Genomic DNA, 26,829 nt, shown 5'->3' on the forward strand with positions numbered 1-26,829 from the left:
TGTGCTGGGGGCTCCTGCCGGGGCGGTAGGGCCATGGCGGGGCCCTGACCTCATTGCAGCTGGGAGGAGAACAGCCATGAGCTCATCCCGCCGCCCCGGGGCCAGGGCAGGGCTGCATCCCGCTGCCTCTCTCAGCATCCCACCCCGGGGTCCCTGCCTCATCCCAGCACCCACTCCTCTGCCATATACCCCACCAGGGTGGCACCTCGTCCCCGCGGGGGCTGCAGCCCCTGCCTGCACCCTGCCAGTCCTGAGGATGGGGGTCTGTGTTGGTTGCCCTGACAGGAGACCTCTGGCCAGTTCCTGTCCCGGGCACAGGGACATCCCTGCTGTGGCACCCCAGGTGTACCGAGGGTGCCCCCGACAGTGCAGGGCATCCCGGTGAGGGAGGGGGACCCCCAGCTCTACCCTGTGCAGCCCCACACCGTGGCACCCATGGCTCTGCCGTCCACCCTGCCCATGGGAGCTTGTGGGGTGGCACAGCCCCTCGGGTGCTGCTGATCCCACCTGCAGCTCTGGCCCCAAAGCAGAGACACCCCCCCCCAGAACAGCCCCCTCCGGACAATAGTAGGGATGAAGGTCAGCTCTTGCTGCTGTGTTGGGAGCAGGATATAACCCTCACGGGACCATGCAGTGGGAGCAGAACATGGCTGTGGGGATCCCCCGTGGAGGGATTGGGATTCGGTGCAGCTGGGACCTGCAGGCCCACCGGCGTGCAGCCCCCCCGGCGACGAGCCGGGGCCATGCCAGTGTGTGTCGCAGGTTCCCAGGCTGGGGGCCCGGGGGTCGGGCCACGATTTACGCTGGCCCCCGGGAGGCCGTGGGACGGGGACGGGGATGGGATGTGGCCGGAGCCACCCTGCCTCGCGGCACAGTCGCCCACGCCGGCTCCCTGGCTTTGGCCGGGAAATGGCAGCAGGGAACAAAGGCGGCTTGTGGCGGGTGCCGGGTCTCTGCCCTTCCTGCAGGAAAGACCCAGGGCCAGGCAAGGGGCCCAAGAGCGCGGCAGCGGGGGCCCTGCCAGGCCTCGCCGGATCCGGCCGCCGGCCAGCACGTGCCGGCAGCCCGCTGGGGCTGGCAAGCGGGTGGCGAGCGTGGCCGAGCAGCCGGGGCTGCTGCCGGTCCCTCGCTGCCGCCGCCATCAGCCTCGGCACTCAGCTGCGGGACCCGAGGTCCCCCAGGACACCCCAGCCCCCAGGCACGGGGACGCGGGGTTCTGGCCTCTGCCTGCAGCTCCAGAGCGGGGCAGGACAGGGTAGAGCCAGAGCTGGGGGGGCTGGAGGGCTCCCAGGGAGAGAACCTCGCTCCTGCAGCCTCCTGCGCCCACCCCTGCGATGTCCCCACGCACAGCCTCTGCAGTGTCCCCGTTCCTATCCCTTGCAGTGTTCCCAAGCCCGAGTTCAGCGCCGGCCCCGAGTGGTTGTGGGGGTAGCCGGGGGTCGGGGCTGGCCGTGGCAGGGGCACCCCAAGCTTCCCCTGGCCAGAGAACCCCGGCAGGCAGCGGCATTGCTATGAATGCCCTCAGCTTGGCGCCGGCAGGGCAAGGGGTCCCGGCCCAGCTTGGGGTGGGGGCACCCACGTGTCCCCCCCGGGGTGTCCCTGTGCTTGGGGAAGGCAGGCACGAGCGGGAGAGCACAGGAGACGGGGAGCCTGGGCAGGTCTCTTTATTTCAGGAGAAGCAACTCGGGGAGCGGCTGGTTACAGGCGAGTCTCACTGCCCTGTGGAGCCCCAGCACCCCGTGGTGCAGGAACGCTCTCCTCTGGCAGAGCCCATCGGCAGCTCCGACTCTGCTCTCGCCAGGGCTGGACTTCCCCGGTGCTGGCCCCGGAGAGCCGGTGATGCTGTGCCGGGCTGGGCTCACCCCAAACACTGGCCCAGGATACCCCCAGCACAGCCGCTGGGACCCCGTAGCAGGATGGGGCCATGCCAGTGCCGGGGCAGCGGGATGCTCGGAGGTGGCCGAGCACCAGGGCTGGCACAGAGGGGCTGAGGGCCTCCCCTTGTGCCCCCCCCCGCAGCCCCGCAGGTGCAGGGGATGGGGGTGGTGGGTTCCCATGGGGTCCTTGGGGCAGGAGGGAGGTTCGGCCACCCTGAGCATCCCCTTCTCAGGAAATGTTGGTCTGTGCTGGGACCAGAGAGGTGTCACCCAAAAGCGAACGCTGACAGCCAGGGCTGGGGTGGGGGTCCTGCAGGGCTGGGGGAGCCCCGCAGCCCCCCGGGGCAGACAGCCAGTTAGTGCAAACAAGGTCTATATTATTAAAGCTGGTGGCTTTGGGCTGGCGGCCTCGGTCCCGCCATCCCTGGGGGGGGCAGCGAGGCTCGGGGAGGCACCAGGGGGGGCAGGGGATTTTGGTGGTGCCAGGCAGTGTCTTGGGGGGGCAGCGGGGAGGGGGCAGGATCGTCTCTCGCTGGTCGCCAGCAGCCCTGTCACAAAAGGACGCAGGGCTTCTTGGGCTTGGCCGGGACAGGGTTGAGCACGGCCCTCACCGCCTCAGTGAAGACATCCTTGATGCCCTCCTGGTTGAGCGCCGAGCACTCCAGGTACTTGACGGCGCGGATCTGCTTGGAGAGGCTGATGCCTTGCTGGGTGGTGATGGGCGCCTGGTTCTGCTCTTTGAGCCGCTTCATGGTCTCAGGGTTGTTTCTCAGATCCTTCTTGGTGCCGACGAGGAGGATGGGCACGCTGGGGCAGTGGTGGCACACCTCCGGGTACCACTTGTGCTTGACGTTCTCGTAGGAGGGCGGGCTGGCGATGGAGAAGCAGATGATGAAGACGTTGGTCTGGGGGTAGGAAAGCGTCCGGAGGCGGTCGTACTCCTCCTGGCCGGCCGTGTCCCACAGGTTTAAGTTAATAGTCCTGCCATCCACCGTGTTCTGGGCGCTGTAGTTGTCGAAGACGGTGGGGATGTACTCCTTGGGGAAGGCATTGGTGGTGTAGCAGATGAGCAGGCAGGTCTTCCCCACCGCCCCGTCGCCCACCACCACGCACTTGATGCTCTGCATCCCCGCGGCTTGACGTCCTTCGCGTCCCCCTTCAGCAGCCTGTGGGAAGGGAAGAGGGTCAGGGGAGGGGGGCATGCTGGGGCTGGGGTCACCGTGGTCCCCCTGCTCAGACACCCGAGGCCAGAGGGTGCAGAGGGGCAGGTCACACTCAGTTCACCCTCCATCCCGCAGTCCGGGTGAGCTTCCCGGCCAGGCGCATCCCCCCATGCAGCCCCCGCGATCCGCAGCAGCCCAGAGACCCCGCGATGGGAAACCGCACCCCCTGATCCAGGACAAAAGTGTGTGCCACCGCGGCTGGCGTGCACGGGGACAGCATCGTCCCCAGGATGGTGCTGCCAGGACAGCCAGGCTGCTGCAGCACCCCGTGCCATGCCACGCTGTGCTGTGCCATGCCACACTGTGCCGTGCCATGCCACGCTGTGCCGTGCTTCCATCCCGGTAGGAGATAGAGGGCAGCAGGGCACGCAGCCAGGGGCGGATTTGGGCTGTGGAAGTGTGTGGGCTGCTGCCGTGTGCCCCAGCCCTGGCGCCCGGTGCCACACACGCCAAGCGGTGCTGGCCCCGGCGGGGCGGAGGCCAGGCTGGTGCCACGGCCATGCCGGAGAGCGGCCGCTGGCGCGGCCCCTCGGGGCTGACGTCTGCTCCGGCAGCTGTGTTTATCCCCGAGCCCAGCGCGTTTCCCTGTTTGCCTTCCTCAGGTTCCCTCTGCAATTGCCATTAAGGGCCGCATCCTGCTCCCCTTCCTGCGGCAGGCTGGAGCCGGGCGCTGCTGAGCCCAGCCCAGCCGAGACACGGGGGCACCGCACGGTGCCGGGGCGAGAGGTTGCCCACCCGTGGGGCTGGGCTGAGGCCAGCATCCCCTTTCCCCGCCGGGATCCGGGATTTATCCCGTTGGGAGGGTTATCTCGGCCGGGGCAGCGGCTCACGTGCCAGCAGCAGAGGTGCCGGGGCGGAGGAGCTGGGGGTGCCGCATCGGTGCAGAGCCCCGGGCCGGGGAGGGGGGACACGACCCTCTTCCCCAGAGCCCTCCGGGGCTGTGGGGCTCTGGGGACGGGTGAAGGGGCGGTGGCCCCCCCCCCCCCCCCCGAGCCGGACCCTTCCCCTTCCCCCTCGGATGGGGAAGTCGCTCTTCCTCTTCCCGCCCTGACACCCGGCTTCCTGCCTGCAGCGGGACCTGGTGCGACGTGACCCCCGCCCTGCCTGGCTCCCTGCCTGCACCGCTGCACCCCCGGGTACAGGCAGGACAAGCCGGGGTGGGGGGGGGGGGGGCGGCCGGAACACCGCTGAAGCCGCTGCCTCAGTTTCCCCACTGCAAAAGTGCTTCCACGGCGGACAGTCGGGGGCGGGGGGGGATCCCTGTGTCTTCAGCTTGTGAACGGGGGGGCCACAGCACCGGGGCCGTTGCAGGCAGCCCCCCTCTCTCCCCCCCCCCTTTCACTGCAGGCAGTGCCTGCCCGCAGCAGGAAGCCGGCCGGCCGCGCCGGGGCTGCTCACACAGCGTGGGATCCCGTACGGGTCACAGATAAATACCCGGCCCCTTTGGCCTCGATTTTTCTCCCCGCTTTGGTCGCAAATGCAGCCCGGAGGGTTTCCTCACGCCAGGCCATACTGGCCGGGGTCTCCCAGGGCCTGGGGGGGGGCTCAGCGATGGTGCAGGCAGCAGCAGGCAGAGGGGAGGGAGCAGGATCAGGGCAATGGGTGCAGGAGCAGAGGGAGCAGGAGCAGGGAGATGATGGGACAGGAGCAGGGAGATGGGGACAGGAGCAGGGAGATGGGGACAGGGAGATGGGGACAGGAGCTGGGAGATGGGGACAGGGAGATGGGGACAGGAGCTGGGAGACAGGGATGGGGCGATGGGGACAGGATCAGGGGGAACAGGAGCAGGGTGGGTGGGTGGGAGCAGGACAGCGGGAGAAGGAACTGGATCAGGGCAATGGGAGCAGGAGCAGGGCGATGGGAGACCGAGCTCCCTCCGTGGCCACACTGGGCCATCTCCAGGGATGGGCAACCTCCACGGGGGCTGTATCTGCCACCCCGCTACCCCGTGCTGTCACCATACAGCGCTGGGGAGGGAAACCCCAGGGGTCCCGCCTGCCCGTGGGGGGCTGCCCCACTCAGGCCAAGCACTAACTGCCTGGGATGCCCAATGCACCCTCATTTCTCATCACGTGCTGCTGCCAGCTCCTCACCCGCCATCCCCCGTAGCATCCCCAGTCCCTGCCTGGCTGCATCGTGCCCAAAACACCCCTGCACCAGTGCCCAGCCCTGGTCATCCTGCTCACCCCCAGCTGCCAGGGACTGGCGGGACCACGCAGACACAGTGGGGCCACGGGACGTACGTGGCACCCATGCCCCCTCCGTCCCGCAGCCACCCTGGCTCTTTGCCCAGGGCTCCCGGCGCTGGGGGGGGGTACCCCAGGGCAGCTCCCAGAGGGGGATGAAGCCACCCCCATTGCACCATGGCAGGGACCTGGCTGAGCTGGTTGGGACCTACCTGACCCAGTTTGGACCTATCATCTGACCTGTTTTCAACCTTTTTCCCCCCCATTGTCCGTCAGGCCTGGGGGGCACAGGCAGCCTGCTCATCCTGCTTCCCCTCAGCCCCTGCAGGGCAGCTGGCAGTGCTGCAGCAGATTTTTTTTCCTTTTCTGATGAGATCGGGTTGAAGAAGAGATGGCAAAACCAAGAGTTTTCCTGGAAAGCCATTTTGGTTCACATTTTAGATTTAAATTCTCTTCTCCAGCTGAAGGCCAGCAGACGTTGGGTTGCCAGGAGTTGGGAGCCAGCCGCTCTCCAGCTGAAATAAACCCAAACTGGGTTTTGTTTTGTGAAGAAGAAAAAAAAAAAAAAAACAAAAAAAAAACTCCAACGTTATTTCTAAACGCCAGCCTTTGGTTTTCTTTGCAAAACCGTCCCCTGCTATGGGTCCTTGGGGAGCAGCTGTGTCCCCATGGACCCCACGGGGCAGGGTGGGAGCTGCACCGAGCAGCACTGGGCTCAGCTGGGCGGGGGGAGCGTGTGGCAGGTTTAAAACCACCCAAAACCAGGGGTGCGGGAGCTGCAATGGGTGGGTGCAGCATCCCTGCTGCAGGGATGTCACTGGGGGGGGCCCAGCTGGGGGTGCAAGGTAGCGTGGGATGTGATAGATGGGGAGGGCAGGGGACAGCGTCCCAGAGCAGGAGCCACCTCGAGGCATCCTGGCACCCCAGGGTGCCCCATGAGCCCCTAACGAGGCATGCAGCCCCCAGCACCCCCAGGGTCCCGCTGTCCCCATGGCTCATGGGCACCCCAAGGTCCCCATAGCTATTTGCATGCTGGGCAGTCATCCTGCAGCCCATGGTGGCGCTCGGTGGAGGGTCCCTGCTGTCCCCCAGGCTGGGGTCCCCCCACTGCCAGGACCAACTGGCTGGTGGTGTGACACCAGGGTATTTCCCCGGGCTGGGGCCGGGGCAGCGGGTCCCAGCAAGGGTCACCCAGCTGAAGTGGGAGTAAGAGGGGCAGGAGCCCTGGACCCCAGATCAGGGGGGCATGGGGGCAGTTTACTGCCCTGAGAGGCTGCCGGGGGCACCCCAGGGAGTACTGGGGTCCTGGGGACACCCCGTCGGCAGAGCGGCCGGAGGAGATGCAGCCAGAGCCGGTTGCTGTCTATAAATACCCGGAGGGGTGGGAAGAGCTGCCGGAACCCAAGGACAATGTCGGCAGCAGAACAGATGGGCAGGAGCCGTCCCCGGCAAGGGACGCGGGGAAGCCGCTGCGGCCAGACATGGGGTGCGAGGGGCGGCTGTCCCAGGGCACGGGGACGGAGCGGTGTCCCCTGCCTGCAGCTCCCCATCCCTCGGGGAGCGGGGCGGCCCCTGAGCACCAGCCCCGGCCCCGGGACAGTCCCGCAGTGGGACACGGCGTGTGCACTGGACACACAGAGCTCAAACCCTGCACCCCCAAACCGGCCATGGGGCTGTGGGCACCCCGGGGTGAGCTGGCACCCAGCGGGCACACATCCCCATCTCGGGAAAGGCCCGGGCTGAGTCAGCGGGGTTGCTAAGGAAGGGGACAGGGTGCAAGTGGAAATGCTCGTGCCCATGAGAGCATCACTGCTATGGGGAAACGGAGGAGAGGAGGAGCAGGGAGTGGGCAATGGGCCACTTCTCCACGACCCAGGGCCCCTGGGGCTGTGAAACCCCAGCGTGGCCCCAGGCTTGCCACCGGCAAGCAGCAAACGTGGGTGTTAACGCGCTGCCCGTGGCGGGGCTGTGGCAGGATCCGGGTGCTCGTGCAGGAAGGACCGTTTTTGCTATCACCATCGCCGGCACCACGGGCACCACCGACTCCGGGTGCGGCGCCGCGGATGGTGGCAGGACAAGGGGACCCGCAGGCACGGCCGTGCTACCTGCGTGCACGGGGCAAACTGCTCGCCGAGGAGGGGGCTTGGTGTGGATAAGAGCCCCTGCAGCAGCCAAAGCCCCAACGGCTGCCCGGGGAGGATGAAGGGTGTTGCAGGGCCACCTGCATCCCTGACCCACAGCCACATGGGCTCTGACCCCCCTGGCCCTCCTTGCCCCCCCGCTGCAAGGTGACAGGAGGGGAGGTGGGAACCGTGCCGAACAGGGAGCCGGGACAGGGCTGGGGGTTGCAGGGTGGCATCCCTGCGGTGCCGAGGAGGGGCCGGAGGTCGCCCGTGGTCCCCGCAGCATCCCAGAGCCATGGCACCCGAGGGTCCCGCAGCCCACGGCCACCGGACAGCCCAGCCACTGCCCTGCAGCACCTGGGGACACCGGGCAAACGCAGCCCCTGGTGTGCCCCCCCAAAAAATGCCAGGGCACGGGCAGCCTCATGGGGCCGAGGGGCACAGCCCGTGTGAGGCACCGGAGGCGTCTGCCCCCTCCCAGCCTGACTCCCTGGCCCCACAGGAGGGGAACTGGAGGAGGAAGAAGAAGGGTCAGAGGACTGAGGGGTCTGCATGGTGCCTGGCCCTGGGGCTCAGCACCCCTCACCCCAGCGGGACCCTGGCCACCCTCCACGCCGCTTGGCCGGGATTTGGGGTGCCGGGGAGAGGGCATGGGCGGGCAAGCGGGGCTGTGGGTGACGCACCACAACCTCTGCACCCCCATCGCCGCCCCCCTGGATGGGAAAAGCGACTCATCTCTTCTTCAGCAGAAAAGGGAAGCAAAACCCGCTCGCCATCTCTCACAGCCAGGGCATCCCCCCCGCTGGGTTTTTCCGCTGGGGGAGCAGAGCAGCCGCCCCTGCGGGCTCCCCTCCCGCTGCCGGCCTGGCCATCCCCAGCCGCACAGCACCTAAACCTGACCAAAGCAAACCAAAGCGCGCCACACGGGCTGTGCACCGTGCGCCCTGCACCCCACGCCACATGCACCACACACGGTGCACCCTGCACCCTGCACCACAAACCCTGTACAGCGCGCCGTGCACGACAGCATCACACACCGCGCAGCCCACGCTGCGCCCCATGCCGTGCACCTCGCACCCCACCTTGCGCACCAGGCGCTGCGCACCCCACTCCCCACCACAGGCACCCCACACCGGGCATCCCACACCGGGCATCCCACGTGGTGCCGGCAGGGAGCAGAGGTTGCGGCCAGCATGTCGCTGCCCACGCTCACGGGCCGGGTGGTGTGTCTATCCAGGACAGACGGACAAGACCCGGCTGACCCAGGGCTGGGGGTCAGCTGCCATGATCTCCGGGGTCGCTCCTGCTCTGCGGGGAGAGCAGCACAGCGCCGCCCCCCCCGGCACTGCCACCGGCTCAGCAGGCAGAAAGAGGAAACTAATAAAATCTATAAATACCGAGCAGGGACCCCATGGGGCCAAGTGTGCCAGCCCAGCACCGGCACCGGCGTGGGAGCGGGGCGGGGGCGGTTTCTGCCATGATTGCGGCGGGGACCCGGTGCTGGTGCGGCCGAGACAGGATCCCCGCTCTGTGGGACATGTCCTGAGGGGTGCTGTCACTGGCGCCCCCCGCTCTGCCCCATGGCCCTGCTGTCATGGCTAAAATAACTTCCATGCTGAGTCGAAGGATTTTGGTTTTTCCTCATTTTCCAGCTGCAGGCTCGTCGTGACTAATTTCCTCATTTTATTTCCCTTCCAGGTCAGTGAGCTCCGCCACCGCGTCCCGCTCTGCCCCTTGGCACTGTCACGGCTGCTCCCTACCCTCGGTCTCCCACTTGAGGTGCTGCCAAAGGCAGCACGAGTGGCCCCTGAGCCGGGGCCAGCGCTGGCCAGCAAACCCCCGCCCCGACCCAGCAGTGGGACGGGGCCAACATCGGCTGGAGCTGCTCCCGGTCAGACACGGCCGCCTGCATCGGGAGGATCCTGGGATGGACAAGAGGGATGGACAGAGGGATGGTGGGTGGATGGGTGAGTGGATGGAGCCAGCCAGGCCAGGCCGTGCTCCCTGGCCTCAGGGTGAGAAAACAGCTCACACTGTGGAGGCACGGTGCCCAGCACACCAGCACTGGACCAGTTTGGCCCCTCTCAACTCTACGGTCAAACCAAAGCCGCGGGTGCAGGATGCCCGACCCCTGCTCCCAGCCACGCGGGGCACACACCACACCTACACCCGCTGGCCGGCACCACTGCTGCCATGAGGTGTGCCAGCCTCGGGTGCCTCCTGGCATCGCCAAAGACGCCCCTGCACCCACGGATGCTCCCAGCTACCGGCACCCCACGGTCCCAGCACCAGCCCCACCGCCCACCCCAGCCAAAAACACCCACCGCAGCTCAGCCCCGGCGGCAGGGCTGGACGACGTCCCCACGTACCGCTGCCGGCACTTCGGCAGCTTCTCCTTCCGCAGAGGAAAGAGGAGTGAGCCCAGTGGGACCCCAACCCATGCACCCACCCACAGAGCCATGGCCACACCGTGCCCCCTCCCGGGGGCACTCAGGGACCTACGGGTGCCCCCACTCTGCAGCGAGCCGGCAGCGGGACGGCATCGAGAGGCGGCGCAAGCCAGATCGGGAGCTGGTGTTTGACCAACAGCACAACACACCCCACCACTGCCCCCACCGCTGGGGGCACATCCCCCCACCAGGAGGGGAGGAGAAGGAAGGGGAGGAGAGGGGAGGGCAGAGCTGCCCGAAGCCTCACCGGAGGTGACCCCAAGCCCAGGCAGGTTTCACAAAGGGAGAGTCACGGGGCTGCGGCACGCTCACCATCTGCTCGGCCAGGGGGGCCTGGGGTGGCCCAGCACCAAACGCCCACCACAACCAGACACCCGCCCCGGGGCCAGCCCTGCCACACAGCAGAGCTGACCGCGCTCCCCCGTTGCACCGTGCCACCCCTGCACCTCCCAGCATGCTGCCGTGTGTGAGCGCACGGCCGCGTGAGCACTGCAGCGTGCACCGTGGTGTGCGATGGGCACGGCAGTGGCAGGGCTGCAGCGGGCACCGCAGTGTCTGCGTGGTGTCTGCTGAACACGTGTTGCAGCACATCTGTTGCGGCGTCGCACTGTGTTGGGGGTGTGCGATAGTGTGCGCGAGTGACGTGCGTGTTGCAGCGCGTGCAGTGTTGCAACGAGCGTTGCAGCGCGCACGGGACGTGCGGCGTGTGTTGTAACGGGCGTGTTGCAAGGTGTATGCAGCGCGGGGCTGCGGGCAGGTGTTGCAGCGGGCGCAGCGGGCGCGTGCGATGATGTGCGGTGCAGTGCGTGCGCAGTGTCCCGCAGCGTGCAGTGTTGTACCTTTCGGTGGGTGCAGCGCGTGCGGTGCGGAACCCTGCAGTGCGTGCACTGGGCGTTGCAGTGGGTTGCCTGGTGTGCAGCAGGTGCAGCGGGCAGTGCAGCGGGCACAGAGTGCAGTGCAGCAGGCAGTGCTGTGGGCAGAGGGGGCAGTGCAGCGGGCAGAGGATGCAGTGCAGCGGGCAGTGCAGCGGGCAGTGCAGTGCCCTCTGGCGTGCAGTGCAGCCCGTGCAGCGCCGGGGCACGCTGTGCACTGCCTTTCCGCTCATGCAGTGAGCGGTGCGGCGTGTGCGGGCTCAGTGCAGTGGATGCAGTTGCGGTGGGGGCAGCGGGGGCAGCGGCCGTGGGTGCAGTGCCGGTGGGGGCCGTGCCGGTGCAGCGGCCCCGCCGAGGGGGTCGGGCCGGGACGGTTCTGGCCCCGCTCTGTCCCGGCAGCTGCCGGCCCCGCTCCCCCCCCGCCCCGGGGGCCGCTCCCGGGCTCCGCCGGGCGGCGGGGGCCAGCACCCCCGGACCCCCGTTTCCCCCCCCCCCCGTCAGCCCCCGCCCTGGCCCCGGCGGGCGGCTCCTCCCGCCGCCCCGACCCGCACCCCGACCCGGAGCCGGTACCCGCCCCCCGCCCCGGCAGCGGGACCCCCATCCCTGGCCGGCTGCCGCCGGCTGCCCCTGCCCGGGCAGCGGGACCCGGCCACCCCCCGACCCCCGACCCCCGGCCCGGTCCCCCACTCACCCCGGGGCATGGCGCGGCGGCTCCGGGCGGCGGGCGCGGGGCCGGAGCAGCAGCAGCAGCAGCGGCAGGAGGAGGAGGAGGAGGAGGAGGAGAAGGAGGAAGTCTGCGGCCACCTCCTCCCGCCGCCCCGGGCGGTCCCGCGGAGAAACTTCCCTCCGCCGCGCCCGGCCCCCGCCCGCCCCGCCGCTTCCTTCCTCGGCCCGGCCCGGGGAGCCGGGGGGGGCCTTCCCCGGGAGGGCACCCGGGACGGCGGGGGACGACGACACCCTGAGCCCCCCGGCATCGCCCCGCCGCCCGGCCCCGGCCCCCCCCGCTGCCCCTCGGAGCAGCGGGGAGGGGGCGCGGGAGCCCCCCCCCCCCCCCCGTCTCCAGGGCCGGGGGCTGATGCAGAGGCTGCAGCAGGTTCTGGTTGAGGGGGGGACCGAGGGGGACCCCCAGCAGCCCCGGCCGCCTCGGCCACAGCCCCGGGACCCGCTGCAGCAGGCGCGGGGGGGGGGGGGGTGTCCGGCTCCTGGTGCCGGAGCTGTGCCCGTTCCCACGGGACCACCCACAGAACAGGGTGCTGCAGCCCCCCCCCGGCTCCCTGACACCCACCCGCTCCTGCCCTCACCCTGCCCCAGGGCTCGGGGCAGGGCGAGAATGCCTGGGGGTCCTGGATGGCAGAGATGGGGACAGGGATGGGGACAGGGATGGGGACAGGGACAGGCTGGGGTAGCCCACTGCCAGCCCAGGGGGCCAGGAGCTCTGGCGAAGTCTTACGTCAGGGGCAGGGGGCTGCATGGGGGGCCAAGGAGAGAGGGGAGCCCACACCGGCCGGCTGGGGCTCCATGGGGAGACAAGGGGGGATGGCAGGCAGGGGAGATGGCAGCCCCTGCTATCGGGGTGCCACCAGGGTCTCAGGGGGAGAGATGGGGATGGGGTGAGGGGAGAGTGGGGACCGGCTGCCTGGGGAGGGGAACCGGGGCCACCCTGCTGCACCCCAAGGGGGAACAGCAGGGTCCCAGGGCTGCTGCAGGGGCAGAGCCCCCCAAAAGCACGGCCTTGTCCTGCTGGGTCAGGGCCAGAGGAGACCCAGGCGCTGTGAGGGTCCCTGCAAGGGCCGGGTCCCTGCAAGGGCCAGGTCCCCCAAGCTGGGGGTCCCCATAAGGGCCAGGTCCCCCCAGCAGCGCCTGCAGCCCATGAGGGTCTCTGGCCCCGGGGCAGAAGGGTGTCGTGGGGGCGAAGGCGGCTGCCCGGGGATGGAGGCGAGGCTGTTCTTCGTGCCTGTCCCTATCTTCATCCCGGGGCATCTCAACCACGGGGGGTCTGCAGGCACGGGACCCCTTGCCCGCACCTGGGATCTTCCTCCACACCAGCACGGAGGACCGGGGCTGGGACCCCACCGGGAACCCTCTGCCTGGAAATCAGTCTGGCAGCTGCCTGTGGCTCGGGACGCTGCCCGCTCACCTCCGTGGCCAGCCCCCTTTTCCATCCCAGGCACCTGCCGTGGCCAGGGCTCCCCACGCGATGCCAGCCCTGCAGCCTGGTCGTCGTCCCCCATCCCGCATCCCAGGGCGGCAGCGCAGGGCACTGCCCGGCTGATGGGTGCCTGCTCCAGGGGTGAGGGTGATGCCTCTCTCGGAGCAGTGGGGCTGGAGCGGGATGGGATTTTGCTTCCAGGCCGGTGGCCACGGAGCTATTCTGGGGCCGGATCCTATCCCTGCAGGGAGCTTTGCTTTCAGCCCCAGTGCCGAGGGAAAAGGACGTGAGAAACTTTAGCCCCTGACCTTCCCGTCCCCCTCCACGGGCTGGTGGGCTCCGTGTGCCTCGGTGGCTGTGGGCCCCAATGGCGCTGATGGCACCGGTCCGGCACCGGTGGGTGGCGATGCCACCGACAGCATGTGGCCCTGGTGGGGTGTTGCAGCTTTCGGGGGGGTGGGGTGGGGTGTGCCGAAGCGTGGCAGCTCGGGCTTGGCCGCCAGCAAGCACGCGCTCAGGCGTCAAAACGGCTCTGTCCCGACAAGTCGGGATGCTCTGATGTGTCGGGGTGCTCTGACAGACAACCCGGGGCTGCGGGCGGGCTGCCTCGAGTGAGGTCACCCATCCAGGCGTCACACGCAATCTCCTCTGCTTAGCTTCCGCGCGGCGCCAGCGCCCCGCGCCCAGCCTGGGCATTCCCGCCTGCGCCCGCGAGAGGCCGCTGCGGCTCAGCGGCGGGCGCGAGGAGCCCGGCGGAGGCGGGAGGGAAGGGAGGGGGGGAGAGGAAGAGGGAGGGCGTGGCCACCTGCCCGCCCCTGATTGGCCGGGCGGCGGCGCGGGGCGATCCCGCCCCGCGGAGGGTCTCGCACGGCGGCGGTTGGCTCCGCCCCCTGTCAGCGAGCGTGTGGCGGCGGCGCCAGGGCCCGGTGCGCAGCGGGGTGCGCGCGGGGGGGCGGGGGGTGCCTGGAAGAGACCACCGCTACCGGGGGGCTGTGTGTGTGTGTGTGTGCGCGGGGCTGTCCCGGGAGAGACCGCGGCGGGGGGTGGAGACGGGGGGGTGTCCCGGGAGAGACCGCTGCTGAGGAGGAAGGTGGGGGAAGGAGCGGACCGGGGAGAGGTTGGGGGGGGGGTGGCAGGGTTGTCCCGGTAGAGACCACTGCTGAGGAGAGGGGAGGTAGGGCTCTCCCGGGAGACACCACTGCTGCGGGGGGGGGCGGGAGGCCCTCCCGGGAAAGACCACTGCGGGGGGAAGGGGGGGGCTAGGAGGGCAGACCCGGGGGCGGGCGGGGGCCGGCGGCGGTTCCCCGGTCCGGAGTACCGGGAAATAACCCGCCGTCCCTCAGCCGGTGAGGGCCGCGGAACGCAGCCGGTGCTGCCCCGGAGCGCCCAGCCCGCTCCCGCCTGGCCGTGGGGTTACGGCGGAGCCGAGCCGAGGCGAGCTGAGCTGAGGTGAAGTGAAGGACCGGGCCCAGCGCCGGGGGCCGATGCCGAGGAGGAGCTGACAGCGGCGGGGGAAGCGGCGAGACAGAGGCGGAAATGGATTTACGGTCGGGAGTGGCCCTGTGGGTCCTGTGCGGCTTCCTCCTGCAGCAGGGGCGGGGGGAACGGCCCCCCGGCTCCCACCTGGACGAGACCGCCATCGCAGGTGAGAGCGGCCCTCCCGCCGGGACACCCCCGCCCCGTTCCCTCAGAGCCGTTCCCGCGTTCCCCCAGGCCAGTCTCCCGCCGGCTTCCCGAAGGATCCGGGCCGGCGTTGAAGCCTCCAGCCCCGGTGGTTTGGGGGCAGGTTTGCTCCGGCCAGGGGCGGCGAGCCGGGTTAGGGCACTGCCAGCCGGCCTCGGCTCCGTTTTGAGGCTGTTCCCCGGCTTATTGGATAAGTGGTGCTGCTAACCGTGTCCCGGCCCTGGTTGGGAAACCCACAGAGCTCAGGGCAAGGGTCGAAGGACCAAAAATAATCCCTGTTTATTTTTGCAATGGACTCCAGCTATTTGCTAATGAGTGTTTTGGATCGTGACTCGGTGTGTTCAGAACGTGCCAGTGTTTAGTGTTTTTTGTTTTTTTTAAGGACTTTCCCAGGTGGGCAGTCTGGCTGGGGAGGCAGCGGGCTGGGGGTGAGGGATCCCAAGGGTTGTGTAACCCTGGCATGCCTTCTGCCCTCGCCCTGCTCCGAGGGCAAGGTTTTCCCACCTCTCAGCCCAGAAGACAAGAGGTAGCAAAGACCTAACAGCCAGCGATTCTCTCTTTCGCCTTATTTCCCTCCCCTCTGCCCCTAAAGCCAACAGCCCAGCAAAAAAAAAAAAAAAAAAAAGAAAAGAAAGGAGAAGCCCAAGCCCCTCTGGACTTGGGTGGATTTCTCCCCCAGGAGCCAGGCTTTGGTGGAGTTCTGCTCCAGAACAACTGCCAGAGCCAGCCTCGGCAGAGGGGCCGGGAATTGGCAAAACCACCGTGGGCACTGGTGTCTGCTGTGTGTCCTTGTGACAGTCCCTGAGGTCAGAGCTGGGAGCCTGCTCGATAAAACGCGCATTTAGTCCTCAGTAGTGAAATAGAAGCCCTCAGCTCTGTCCTTGCCTTTTCATTGCAGCAGCGCTGAGTTCTTGCATGGTAACAAAAAGAAAAAAAAAAACAAACCCCAGTGAGTTGTGTCCTGTGAGCACTGCAGGTGAAGAAATAGATTGCTTTCTGAAGGGGGAAACTCCCACCGAAGCTGAAGCACTACCGGCCTGGGTGCGGGCCAGTCCCGTCTGAGCGAGACTTTCTGCTCAGCTGTGAGCAGAGCTGTCAGCATCTGGGTTGTTCTGCACCTCCACCGCCATCATCTGCAGCCTGGATCCGCTCCGGAGGGTCCCACCTGGCACAGGTTTCCACGAGGGATAACGTGCCGGTTCAGGGTGGTAAAAAAGGTGGTGAGCAGCTCTGAACGCTAATTGTGGCGGGGACGTGCTGTGTTTGGTGCTGTGTTTGGTGCTGTGTGGGTGCGAGGCTGCTCTCTCACCCAGCTTTACAGGCTGATGTGTTAGCAAGGGCCCGGGGACTGGAGCTCACAGTGGGTTTTTGGCTACAGTGGAAGGTGCAGGTGTGGGCGTTCATGTTAATACAGATTAAAGTTGCTGCAGCAGCGTTGCTAAGAAGGCATTTCGCTTTGTGTACAGAGCTGGTTGGTGAGAACAGGGCAAGTCCCTGGAACTGCAGTATCAGGCGAACGATCAGGAACTCGGTGTCTGATTCCTGGGCAGGCAGATTGTTTCATCTTGGCGACGTGATGATTTATGTGGCTTACTGTTTTGTGGTTTTTTTTTTTCTTAATACTGACCGCATGCTAGCTGTTCTGTAAAAAGTCTCTTTTTTATGTTCTTTATACATGATCCTAAATCCTTAGGCCAGTTCACATCCAGTCTGCTCCATTAAGGAAACTGGATCTCTGCAGTCCTGATGAAGCAAGGTTTATGCCTCCAAGGAATTTCCAGATGAGTTATTTTTGGAGGCCCTGCAGAAGTGTGGCAGCCCTGGTGATTCAGCTGCTGACTTGCTCTTCTCTCTGAGTAGAGGCAGAGCCAGAGCAGGGCAGGCAGGGAGCAGTCCAGAGGCTTAATCTGTTTCATAAAATCACCTACAGGTGGGGTTTTCCTGCAAAAGAGCTACTTTTCATTACTCTTGTTTTTTCACAAATGGTATGTTCTGTTACTTCTGGGTTTAAAAACCTTTAAAACAGCCCATGGCACCTTGCAAGGGAATAGCTGGTTACAGGTTGAAACCCAAAATGTGCAGATGAAGGTGGTCAGTAGGGGATTTGTTTGCTCCGAGTGCGGGTAACTTGTAGCGTAACTGCACCGTATCCCTTGCTGGGGTAGCTAGGAAGTTCAGTGGTGGTGCTCGTTGCACTCTGCTCATGTAGCTGAAAGCTAATGCGTCCTCTGAGATCACTTGGCCATTTGCTTTTTAGCTTTTAGAGCTGTTGCTTGCAGTTCAGTGCAGTGGATATCCTCAGATAGCATATGACACTTTTCCTTACGCGTTCCCTGGAAGCAGAAAATGAGGGTTGTGTTGGCTGCACACAAGTCGGTGATAGCACAGGCTCTTACTGTGGAGCAGAGGTAGGTGTTTGATGGATTTTTGAAAGTGAAAGTGTTCATTTTTGATGGATTTTTGAAGGTGAAAGGGCTTTTTTTTTTTTTTTTTTTTTGACATGGCATGATTTTAATGATAAAAAAACCTGACAGCACCAGTCACTTTTCTGTGGAACAGTGAAATTTTTCAGGAGATGCAGGGAAGTGGTGTTTGTAGTGAGCAGAAGCATGAGTTTTAGCAGCGTTTTCTTGTTAGGCTTGGTTGCTTAGATTCCTGTGCACACTCAAGGATGCATCGGCATGCTTTATTGATATTAGTATATGTTTCTTATTCCTAAGATTTAAAAAAACCATAATTTTTTTTTTACATAAGAATTCAAAATGGGTAGTTTTGTCCATGGAGAAGAATTAGAGTTGGTGACTGAACTCCAGGGAAAATCAGAGTTTCTCCTGGCTTTGACTTGTTCAAAGGCAAGCTTAATCTTTAATCTTTTCCTGCCTATATCGGATTTAATTTTGGTTACACTCAAAAGCACAGGAGCCATTTCGCAAGGCATAGGAACAGAGGTAGTGTGTGTTATAGAGCCAAGAAGGACAGCTAGTCCACAGTCCGACCCCCAGAGTAGTGCAGACCCCAAAAGGCGCTCAACCTCCCTCATCTCCCAGCAGTCTATTTTTGTGCTAGAGCACATGTTTCAGAAAAACATGGTGTCATGAAGAAGGCCGGCGGCCGGTCCCCCCGCCGCTGCGCAGGATGTGCCGACAGTCACCCTGCCGTTATTGTTTTCACCCGCTGCTGGTTATTTTTAGCATGAATTTGTCTAGCCGAAGCTTCCAGCCCTGGGATCTTTCGTATACCCCTCCCCCCTAAAAGGGGCAAGAGAAGCTCCTCATGGACATTATTAGAAAAATTACTTTCAGGTGGTAGATTTTCTTTCCAGTTATTTGCTGTAATCTGTCAGTTGCCCGAGTCTAACCTATTTAATGCAGGTTTTGTTCAGTTTTCTGTTGGCAATAGTCCTTATCAGAGCGTTGTCTGGGGTTATGTCAAATGTTTTACAAAAGTTTTATGTGTACCATCAGGTGTTTTGGTCAAAAGTTTTTACATTTTCTCTCAATAAAAATAGTAAGCTTGCTCGATAGCCTGTGTTTCATTAAATCGTGTTAACTGGTATCAGTGAGGCTGCTCTTCTTAATTTTTTACTTGGTTGCCTTCTGTGCAGACCAGCATGGGTGGACAGTGAAGTGTCATTGCTGCTGTTTATGCTGGGGATCTTCAGGTTGGGCTTCAGGTGTCTTTGTAGGAGATCCAAGGAAAACTGACTGTGAAGGGGCCGGGCTTTGGATGACTGGGCTTCATTCCTGGTTCCCTTAATTGTGATACCTTTCATCTACTGCTGTCTGCTTTGCTAGATTCATACCTGCTCCATCTCCATACAATAATGTGGAAATAGTACAAGTCTGCATTCCCCAGAGCCTTATTTCATTTCATATCGAGATTGTTTTCTGTGATCTTGGATTCACAGGGATGTGGGGCCATATCTGCAATGCTCTGCCCGTGCTTGAGGAGGTCTGGGGTCTCGTTTGGGTTTCCATTCTGGCATCACTGAGACAGACTAGGGATCCTGGTGTGGATTTTCCCTGTCTGTCTTTGCTGCAGCAGTTAAAAGATGGGCTCTGGCTAGCGTGGTGAGACTGACCCATTCTCTGGGCCACGTGAACCTCGTGTGCCCAGGCAGCGCTGTGCCCGGGAGCCAGAGCCTGAGGGGCTGGACCCTCTGGTGTGGTGGTGGCACAGAGCAGGGTTTGGCATTTACTCATGCCAAGGCACAACAACTCCTCTTTCCCTTCCTTTCTCATTCTCCCTGCACCTGTCTCCTGCTTCCCTGTCTTGATTCCTCGATCACTAGATTTCTGGAGTTGTCTTTGCTCTTGTTCAAGTGGTGTTTAACACGTGGGATTCTTGCCACAGCTGGCGGGGTTCGGTGTGTTACCAGAACACAAGTTATAAAAGTATTATGATAATAAAAAGAAAACCTGAATGCATACCCTCAGAGTTACTATGTCTGTGGCACTTTGAGCCTAAGCTACACAAAAAAACATGGAACATCAACGTTTAACAAAATAAGTGTGATGAAGGGGGGGCTACAACCACAAGCTTCTAACTAGTGATTAATTTGATGAGGGGGGGGGGAAAAGTCTGGATGAGTATGCTGTGTTGGAGCACTGCAGTTTAGAGCTCCTATACTTGTCATTTGAAGATGCAGGGTTTTATTGAAAGCTAATCCTTTGCTAAAAAATCTCTAGCTAGGAAAGTGATTGGTTTTGGACTTTGAACTTGCAGTGAAATCTTTGGACATGTGAAGAGGATGTGGACTTGGTGTCTTTTGAAAGCTTGATGCAGTAATCTTGCAAGGTGGGAACACAAATGGATGGTTACTTCTTTACCAATTTAAATGTTATCATCTCTAGTTGCTTAGTTAATGAAACATTACGTTAGTGCTTTTATTTTATGGTGCTGAAGTTTACATCACCCAGCGTGATGCCAAACTCTACATTTGTCCTCAATTCCTTTGCCAGAACTTCTGATTTCATCCACTGCTTTTATGAGTTGCCTTTAGAAAACATCTTATCTTTTGAAGTCAGGAGATCAGTGTAGTATCAGTGGTGGTAAGATACAAGCAGCTAATTGAGATTCCATTGATCTGGCTGCTCTCTGACGTTCGTTAACCTCTCTTGGTGCTGTGTAAACAGAACCCCTGCAGGATTTCATCCCCTGTATTAGTGTGCTGGAAGCCTCCAAATCCTCCTGTTAGCCTACCCTGGCCTGCAGCCTTGAGGAGGTACACGACCCGGCTTGTCAGAACGCACCTTCCCTGCAGTAACTCTTACAACCCCATCTTTCCCACAGACCTGGAGGAGTTTGTGAAATACAATGACCTGCTATGCTTTTCTTGCTTTACGGTGAAATGCTTCTTAAAGGAGTCTTTGTCTCCAGGACTAGAAGGATTTTGCTGCTGTGCCTTTTGCTTTAACCGCAGTTAAGTCTTTCTAGGTACGCGCTTTCACCAAGTAGATGTTGCACATGTGAGTGGCAGTTTCAGGCTGGGCAAGGGAGAAGTAGTTCTGGGAAGTACTTGGAAAACTCTGCCAGGAAATAGTCAATGTTCTTACCAGTTTGATTGGAAACCTCAGTGGATTGCACAGCCTTTACGTCGTTTAGGAATGAAACTCATCTCGAGGAATCACCATTCTGAGAGCTGGAGAAGTTACTGTCTTTTGGCATCAGAAGTGCAGCCTTGTATAGAAGAGGAGCGGGGCTGGATGGGCATGCGTTTGGGCTGGTAGCGCTGCTGGGGAGCTCTTGGCTTCCGGCTGCTGATTCTGTTCCCTGTGTTGGCCCAGAAACTTGGAGAGATGCTCAGCTGGATTAGTGTGGATTTTTTTCTTTTTCTGATATTTATTTATTTATTACTTTGAAAAGCAATTTTCTTCATGCCTGGTGTTCCTCCCAGGTACTATTTTCAAATGGGCAGCATTGCTGGTGGAGCTCGCAGTGCTGCTGCTGGGATGCTCTCTGCTGTCGTGAGGCTGGAGCAAAGAAATGGAGGAGGTGAGCTCTCTGGGGTATATTTTCTTGGGAGTTGTGCTGGTGCAAGTACATATAAAGCTTGTGTTCAGACTTTCCAAGCTACTTATGGCCTTTGCCCTCACCACATCCCAGTGGGAGAGAAAAATGTGACTTTAACTTTGACTGCCTGGAAAGCGCAGGTGGGGGAGGCTGAGCTGTCGGAGCACAGACCTGAGCATTAGAGCAGGGATCTGGGTAACTTGCATCTTGCCCAACCCCAGCGGCCCGGAGATGCCTGGGGGAGAAAACAGACCTTGCATGTGACTGGAAACAGAGGCTGAACGGGGTTGTTGAGCCTTTTTGGTGTCTTCATTGCCCAACCAATCCTCTTTTCTCAGGACCGCACCTCACAACTGTGCCTTTTGCTTTGGCCTTTCCTAAGGTGAGGCAGGGATACGTGTGTACATGTGTTCACACGTGGGCAGTCCAAAGCAGCAATCCTCCTGTCTCTCCTTTCCTCTCAGAAGGGAATGAAACAAATGTGTGATGAAGCCTTCTGACATCCCTTATGGTGTGGCCGGCACGGTGTGTGATACTTCAGTGGTCGTGATGAAAAGGAGTATGCCTCACCTTGGCTCCTGGGCTACTTACTTGGTGTATATTAGTACAGCGTTAATTGTCTTCTTGCTAAGTGCTCTCACCTCCCCTTCCTCTGGGCAGGGGACAGATGTCTGTCCCGTGCATGCTGTGCTTTAGACTGGTACTGCAGGGGGAACTGCGATAGCGTGCCCTGAGTTTTGTTTCAAGATCTGCTCGGTTTTTGGCGAGGGAATGGAAGTAAAAGGGCATCCCGGTGTAATTCCACATGGATTTGTTTGTTAAAAGGAGGGTGCATTAGCAGCTGATTGAAAGCAAAAGTTTTCCATGTGGTTATCCCTCTGCTTCTAAAAATTCTGCTTCTGCTTATTCAATGTGGAGGCTTCGCTGATTAAAAAAAGGTGTTGGCGGTGGCACTTGTCCCCTTGTTGTTCTCCAAGCCCAGATTCAGTGCCGAGCTTGGTTACTCTTTTGCTGCCTTCAGCTGCTTCAATGTAACCAGCCTTGCATTTTGTTTTTGAAAGTCCTAATAGCACAACCTATTAGTGTTGAAAAAACGTTTTACTTCGTTAATTACCTTTGCTTTAAAAAGAAAGCTATACAGGGAAAAATAAACTCCTAAGCAGGCAGAGCAAGCCAGAGACTGGGCCGTTGTGGTTCTTGCTGGGGCAGCTCTAGGATTCCTGCTGGAATGAGCCCCCTTGTTACCTGGTGGGGTACGTTTTCCCTGGGTGGTCTGGCTGCATTGAACCGCACTGCAGCTACCTGCTAAGGCAGGACTATATGCTGGAAACGGTAGACAGGACCTTAACTGGTATTTGAGTGAAGATCTGCAGCGCAAGCTGGGAGTCCCTCTGGTCTGTGGCTGGAGAAGGAGATTAGATCACCCTTCATTATATCGTGGTCAAGTGCTATTAATAATGTGGCTTTTTGGCCTCTTTTATGCTCTCTCCCTGTTACAGAGTACAGCCTTCGGGACCTTCTGTTTCCCTACATCCCACCCTGAGGACTTCAGTTTGCTTCTGGAGTTCGAGAGATGTATTATGCATGTGTAGGCATTGGCTGCCTTGCTGACCCATCTGCCTTTGCTTGTGTGATCTGATCCAAGTCGGTCCCTCTGGCAGACTTTAATTTTTCCTTTCCCTTCATTTTAATCAGCCCCTGCAGTTCTGTGTGATTAATTTTCTGGCACCTTTGTAACTCTGGTTCATATTTTAGCAATTGATGGTGGTCCTCAGGCAGGCATAGACGATGGACTCTTTAATTAAGCCATTGCTCTGTTACTCCTGCAGCACATGTGAGCCTTGAGAAGCTTCTGCCTCAAACTGTGAGCCTGTGTATTAAAAACCAGCATTGTGCCAGTGTGGCTTACCTGGGAGCTGAGTGTTGGGCACCAAGGTGGAAGTGTTTTCAGTGAATTATTCTTTTAACTTACTAAAACTAAATAAACATCAACCTCTTAGCTGCCAGAGTGGAGTCGGTGCAGCTGTGTATTGAGGTGAGCTTTTCTATGCCATCCCCCCATCACCTGGGGAGCCAGGTGATAACTGGTGTGATGGCATGACTGTGCCCAGTTGAAATATTTGTTTTTACTGGCAATGACAGGATGAAGTACCTACCTCTACAATCGATATGAAAATCACCAGAGGAACATAAGGAAGTTATTAAGATAACTGTGCATGTTTTTGTACACGAATTGTCTATGCTTGTTTGTTTTATCTTTATGAAATAGTATCAGGATGCTTGTTTGGATTATGGACCTATTTTTAAGTAACCTATTTTTTCCACTTTGGAAAATGCATTAGCTTGCTGTGTATCACAGACATCTGTGCAGGCTGAGTTTGGGAACCACCAAGTGTTCCTTGAAGCTGCTGTCTCACGTGTGAGCTGTTGCCTCTTTGTCTGGCAAGTATATACACGTTGCTAACTTTTGCTATAAGAGATGTCTGCAGGATCCAGGCAAATGCAGCGCTTCTTTGTTACCGCACTTTATCCTACCTACCAAGGAGCTACTACTACATTGTTTTAATTGCACTGTCCCTTCACCTCTTCCAGGGCTTGGAAATCACAGACAGCTTTACCGATCCCAGCCAGCCTTCAGAAAGCAGAAGCAGTAGCAATTGGATGGGAAACAGTTATGTTTGTTAACAAACACATGCTCCTGCCGCATGCTATTTTTGTACCTAAGTATTTCTTACATTTTTTTCCCTGAAGGGCAGAGTTTTAAGGTCAGTTTAATTCATTCCTTCAGGTTTTGGGCTCTGGTGCCTGAAATTTTGTGATTCTCAGAGGATAGAAACATAATAAACATGAGAACTTTAAGAATGTTCCTCGTCTGAATTACAAATGAACAACTTGCTTGTTTGAATGGTCTGCCCCTTTGCTAGTCAAGTTAAGCTTTGTATTGCAGGAAAGGGAGAAATAATTCAGGATTAAAGCTGCTAAGCAATGCGTATGTTTAGATTTGTAAGAGTGCCAGTACATAATTAATGTGTGAGTAAGGCAAAGAAAAAAGGTTGTTTTTTTCCTTGATATAGATAGACAGATGCAGGATAAAACCTGATTTTTTTTGGGGGGGGAGAAATAATTTCTGAAAATATTATTTTCCAAGTAGCTGCTATTATTAATGCTGCCTGAGTGTTTTTTCATCCTAGCTGCTTTGCAGTTTTAAGGCAAAAATCAAAGTATGTCATCTTGTGCTGGCCTGGAGGACTTGTGCTTATTATTGAAAAGCTCCAGGATTTCAAGTATGGTGAGGATAACCTCCAGAACAGTCAGCCTGTTGAAGTATTATTCCTTCTTAATCTTGCATGCAATGGCTCTCCCTACCCGCTGAGGATGTCAGCCAGCACTGAGGACTAGTGGCAGTTGTTACAGCTTATTGCTGAAGAAAAAAAAGTGATGGTGTTAACAGGCTGTGCAGGTCCTCGTGGAGCCTTTAAGCTCTCTCCTCTTTTTGATATTTCTGCAGCTGGATCAGAGTCTGACCCTTCATCAGTGGTATTGAGCTTGTAAGAAGTAAAAATAAATCAGGAATAAAGCGTTTAGGTGAAAATGGTTGATTAAAGATCATCTCTGAGTGTTTTGGAAAGGAGATAGCAATTCAGTATTCCTTGTTATTTCAAAGTGTATATGTTCTTTAAACTACGAAATGAGGAGTGGAAATGTTTTTTCTTTTAAAACCATGGAAAGGATCAGGCAAGAACAACTTGTCTATGCCCATGCTGTTAGCTGCATGATTTGTGAACCCTTGCACATCTAGATATGCCTGTCTGCACAGGAGGGCACGGGCCGGTTCCTCCTCAGGGCAAGCCCCAGCACCTTAAACCAGGACTGAGGCACAAAAAGATTGCAGCTTGCTGAAACTTGGCAGGGATTTGCTGGTGTAGGATTGCATGGGCTTTGCCAGAGCAGCCCCCATCTCTGCTTTTTAGCAGATGCCCAGGGTCTCAGAGGGCGAGCGTGGCTTTTTAGGTTCCTAGGGCCGTTCCCCCCGCTCCCTCCCCCCCCCCCCAGGTGACCTGGGATGCCACCGGTAGCCATTGCAAACCTCAAGGCAAAAAGGCATTGGAAACCCTTTCTGCCAGCTGGGCCATGTGTTGGGGAGCCCCTCGGCTGGCTTTGGCTGTGGGTGTCCCAAGAGGTGTGAGCTGCAACCCTCTGCCACCACGCTGGGAAGATGAAGAAGTTCCTCAGCCTCCAACAGGAGTGGTGGCTTGAAATGGCACTCCTGCAGCTTGGCTTGCTTTAGGAAGAGTTGTTTAATTAAGCTGTGTCCTGGAGGCACTCTGAATAAAGGAGGAGATGCTCCAAGGAGGTGTGAAACTGGGGAGTGTGAAACTAACTTTGAAGATGCTGACGCATTTGTGGGAATGGTGACAGCAACGCACCTGGCAGCCCTGCAGGCAGAGGAACCTCTCAGTGGGGCAGTGATGGGTGGTGTCCTTGCCCCCCATCGGGTGCTGTCCTCCTGGCCCTGGCAGAGCACAGAGGTGCCAGGGTCACTTGGCCATGGCTGTGATTGCTGGAAACCAGAGGAGTGCTTCCAGTCTTGTGGAGCCTCGGTGTGTCTAAGAACCGTGGGAGCACCATCCTGCTTGTGATTTCTTTCAGCGCTCGCTTAAACTGCTCCTGGAGGTTTGTCTCTGTGCTGGAGCAGACCGATTCATTTGTTGTCATAATGCAAACCTTTGGAAATCGTTCAGCCATCCAAAAAGCTCTCGGCAGCTGCTGAGAGGGCAGTGGGGCTTCTGCAGTTGTGAAACACACGCTGCCCGGGCTGGAGCAGCAGGCTCCGTGGTCTCTTTGTGCAGCCGGAGGAGACCCAGGGCTGTGTCGGATGCAGGCAGTACCGTGGCTGCCGAGCATCTCGTGGTATGGCACGCCCAGGATGGTGCTGCTCTTGGTGGTTTCTCATGGGCCATGCCGTTTCCTGAAGATTTGCGCTCTGTGTTTTCTAGATAAACAGGTTTTCCTGTTTCTCATTTGTTTTAATTTGTTGTATCATTAAAAAAGAAAAGAGGTGGAAAGGGATATTTGGGGGCACTCTGTGCACCTCTCCGACGTGCAGACAGCAGGAGGAATTCTACAAAAGTTTTGCTTACAGCTGTTGGTATGAAAAGTGGGAGGTGGGATCTCTTGTTACTTTTTCTGCCACTCCCCCCCTGCCTTGGACAAGGAGAAGAAGTTTCATGCTTACATGACATAGTAAGGATGAGGTCCAACCCTTTGAGTTTGTCATTTAGAAGCTGTATCTTAATCTAAATGTCTAGTATTCCTGTGCCATCACTGCAGAGATGGATATCTTCAAATGGTTGTTTCATCTACCTGTGTTAGGTGGAGGAATGGCTCTCCAGAGGTACCCATTCCTTTCCGTGGGCTATGGAGGGAGCTTAAGCAGCCGGCACTAGGTGAGATGTCCCTTTTGTAGTGACAAGTGGCATTGTCTTCTGACACCACTCTGGAGCTCCATGCACCGAGACCTCAAGTCAGAAGACAGCTCAGTTTTTGTCCTGCACCCTGCCTCCAGCTTGCTGCTCAGTGTTTGCTTTAGCATTACGGTTTGGGTAAGTTGTCCAACTGGTTTGTTTTTCATCTTGTGGCTATTTTCAGCCACTCAGCCTAACAAGGTGAAATGTCTGAGATGCTTCTCTGTTCCCTGTGACTGTGCTATAAGGAGGTGTACTGCTTGCCCCAGCAAGCTCCCCAGTGGGGAGGGGCTCACCCCAGCCTTTCCTCTTTTCAGTAGCCTTTGGCTATTTTCTGGTCTGGTCTGTTTGCACCTCTTAGGTCTTTTGTTAGAAAAACACTCAGTCTCTGCACAGATACCCTGAGCACAGAGAGCCCCAAATCCCAGCATTACGGTTGCCCTGTCACCCTCCTGAGAAGCTGAGGCTGGGAGTGGGGGGAGGATCCGGCACCTTGGCTAGAACCGGCTTCAGTGGGCTCTGTGTAGAAGTGGTAGGAAAGCCAGTGAGTAGTGCGGCCTTGCTGGAACTGTGGGGACGTGGGCTGTACCGCTCTTGGTTCATGCCGAGAGCATCTGTACCGGGGTGGAGGTTGCCCAAGATGCAAGAGGAGGGGGATGTTTCACCCCACCTCTTCCTTATTCCAATCATAAATGTGTAATTTGTTCACTTGCAATTGTACTTGTGATTCCTTTGGGGTTGGGAAAAGCTCTCAAACTACCATTCACTCAGGTAAGATTAATTTTTAAA

General features: G+C 59.4%; 2 protein-coding genes across 10 annotated transcripts in view; one reads left to right on the forward strand and one right to left on the reverse strand.

The window, feature by feature from the left end:
• Window positions 1–1,648: 1,648 nt before the first annotated feature.
• On the reverse strand, window positions 1,649–11,581 carry RHOG (ras homolog family member G). Its single transcript, XM_049823001.1, has 2 exons — window positions 11,423–11,581; window positions 1,649–3,043 (listed from the first exon to the last, which is right to left on the reverse strand). The coding sequence occupies exon 2, from the start codon at window positions 3,002–3,004 to the stop codon at window positions 2,429–2,431; it is 576 nt and encodes a 191-aa protein (XP_049678958.1). The 5' UTR covers window positions 3,005–3,043; window positions 11,423–11,581; the 3' UTR covers window positions 1,649–2,428.
• A 2,129-nt stretch (window positions 11,582–13,710) lies between these two features.
• Window positions 13,711–26,829, forward strand: part of STIM1 (stromal interaction molecule 1) — a 102,137-nt gene continuing 89,018 nt past the window's right edge. For 3 of the 9 annotated variants that reach the window (XM_049823575.1, XM_049823581.1, XM_049823578.1), the window contains exons 1-2: window positions 13,855–13,970; window positions 14,224–14,525. In XM_049823575.1, coding sequence (XP_049679532.1) covers window positions 14,417–14,525 — 109 coding nt within the window. In that variant the 5' untranslated portion in view covers window positions 13,855–13,970; window positions 14,224–14,416. Of the gene's footprint in view, window positions 13,807–13,849; window positions 13,971–14,223; window positions 14,526–26,829 lie in introns of those variants that run through there. The other 6 variants (XM_049823571.1, XM_049823573.1, XM_049823572.1 and 3 more) reach the window with 5 other exon arrangements.

Source organism: Accipiter gentilis, chromosome 19 (genome assembly GCF_929443795.1).
Source record: "Accipiter gentilis chromosome 19, bAccGen1.1, whole genome shotgun sequence".
Taxonomy (NCBI): domain Eukaryota; kingdom Metazoa; phylum Chordata; class Aves; order Accipitriformes; family Accipitridae; genus Astur; species Astur gentilis.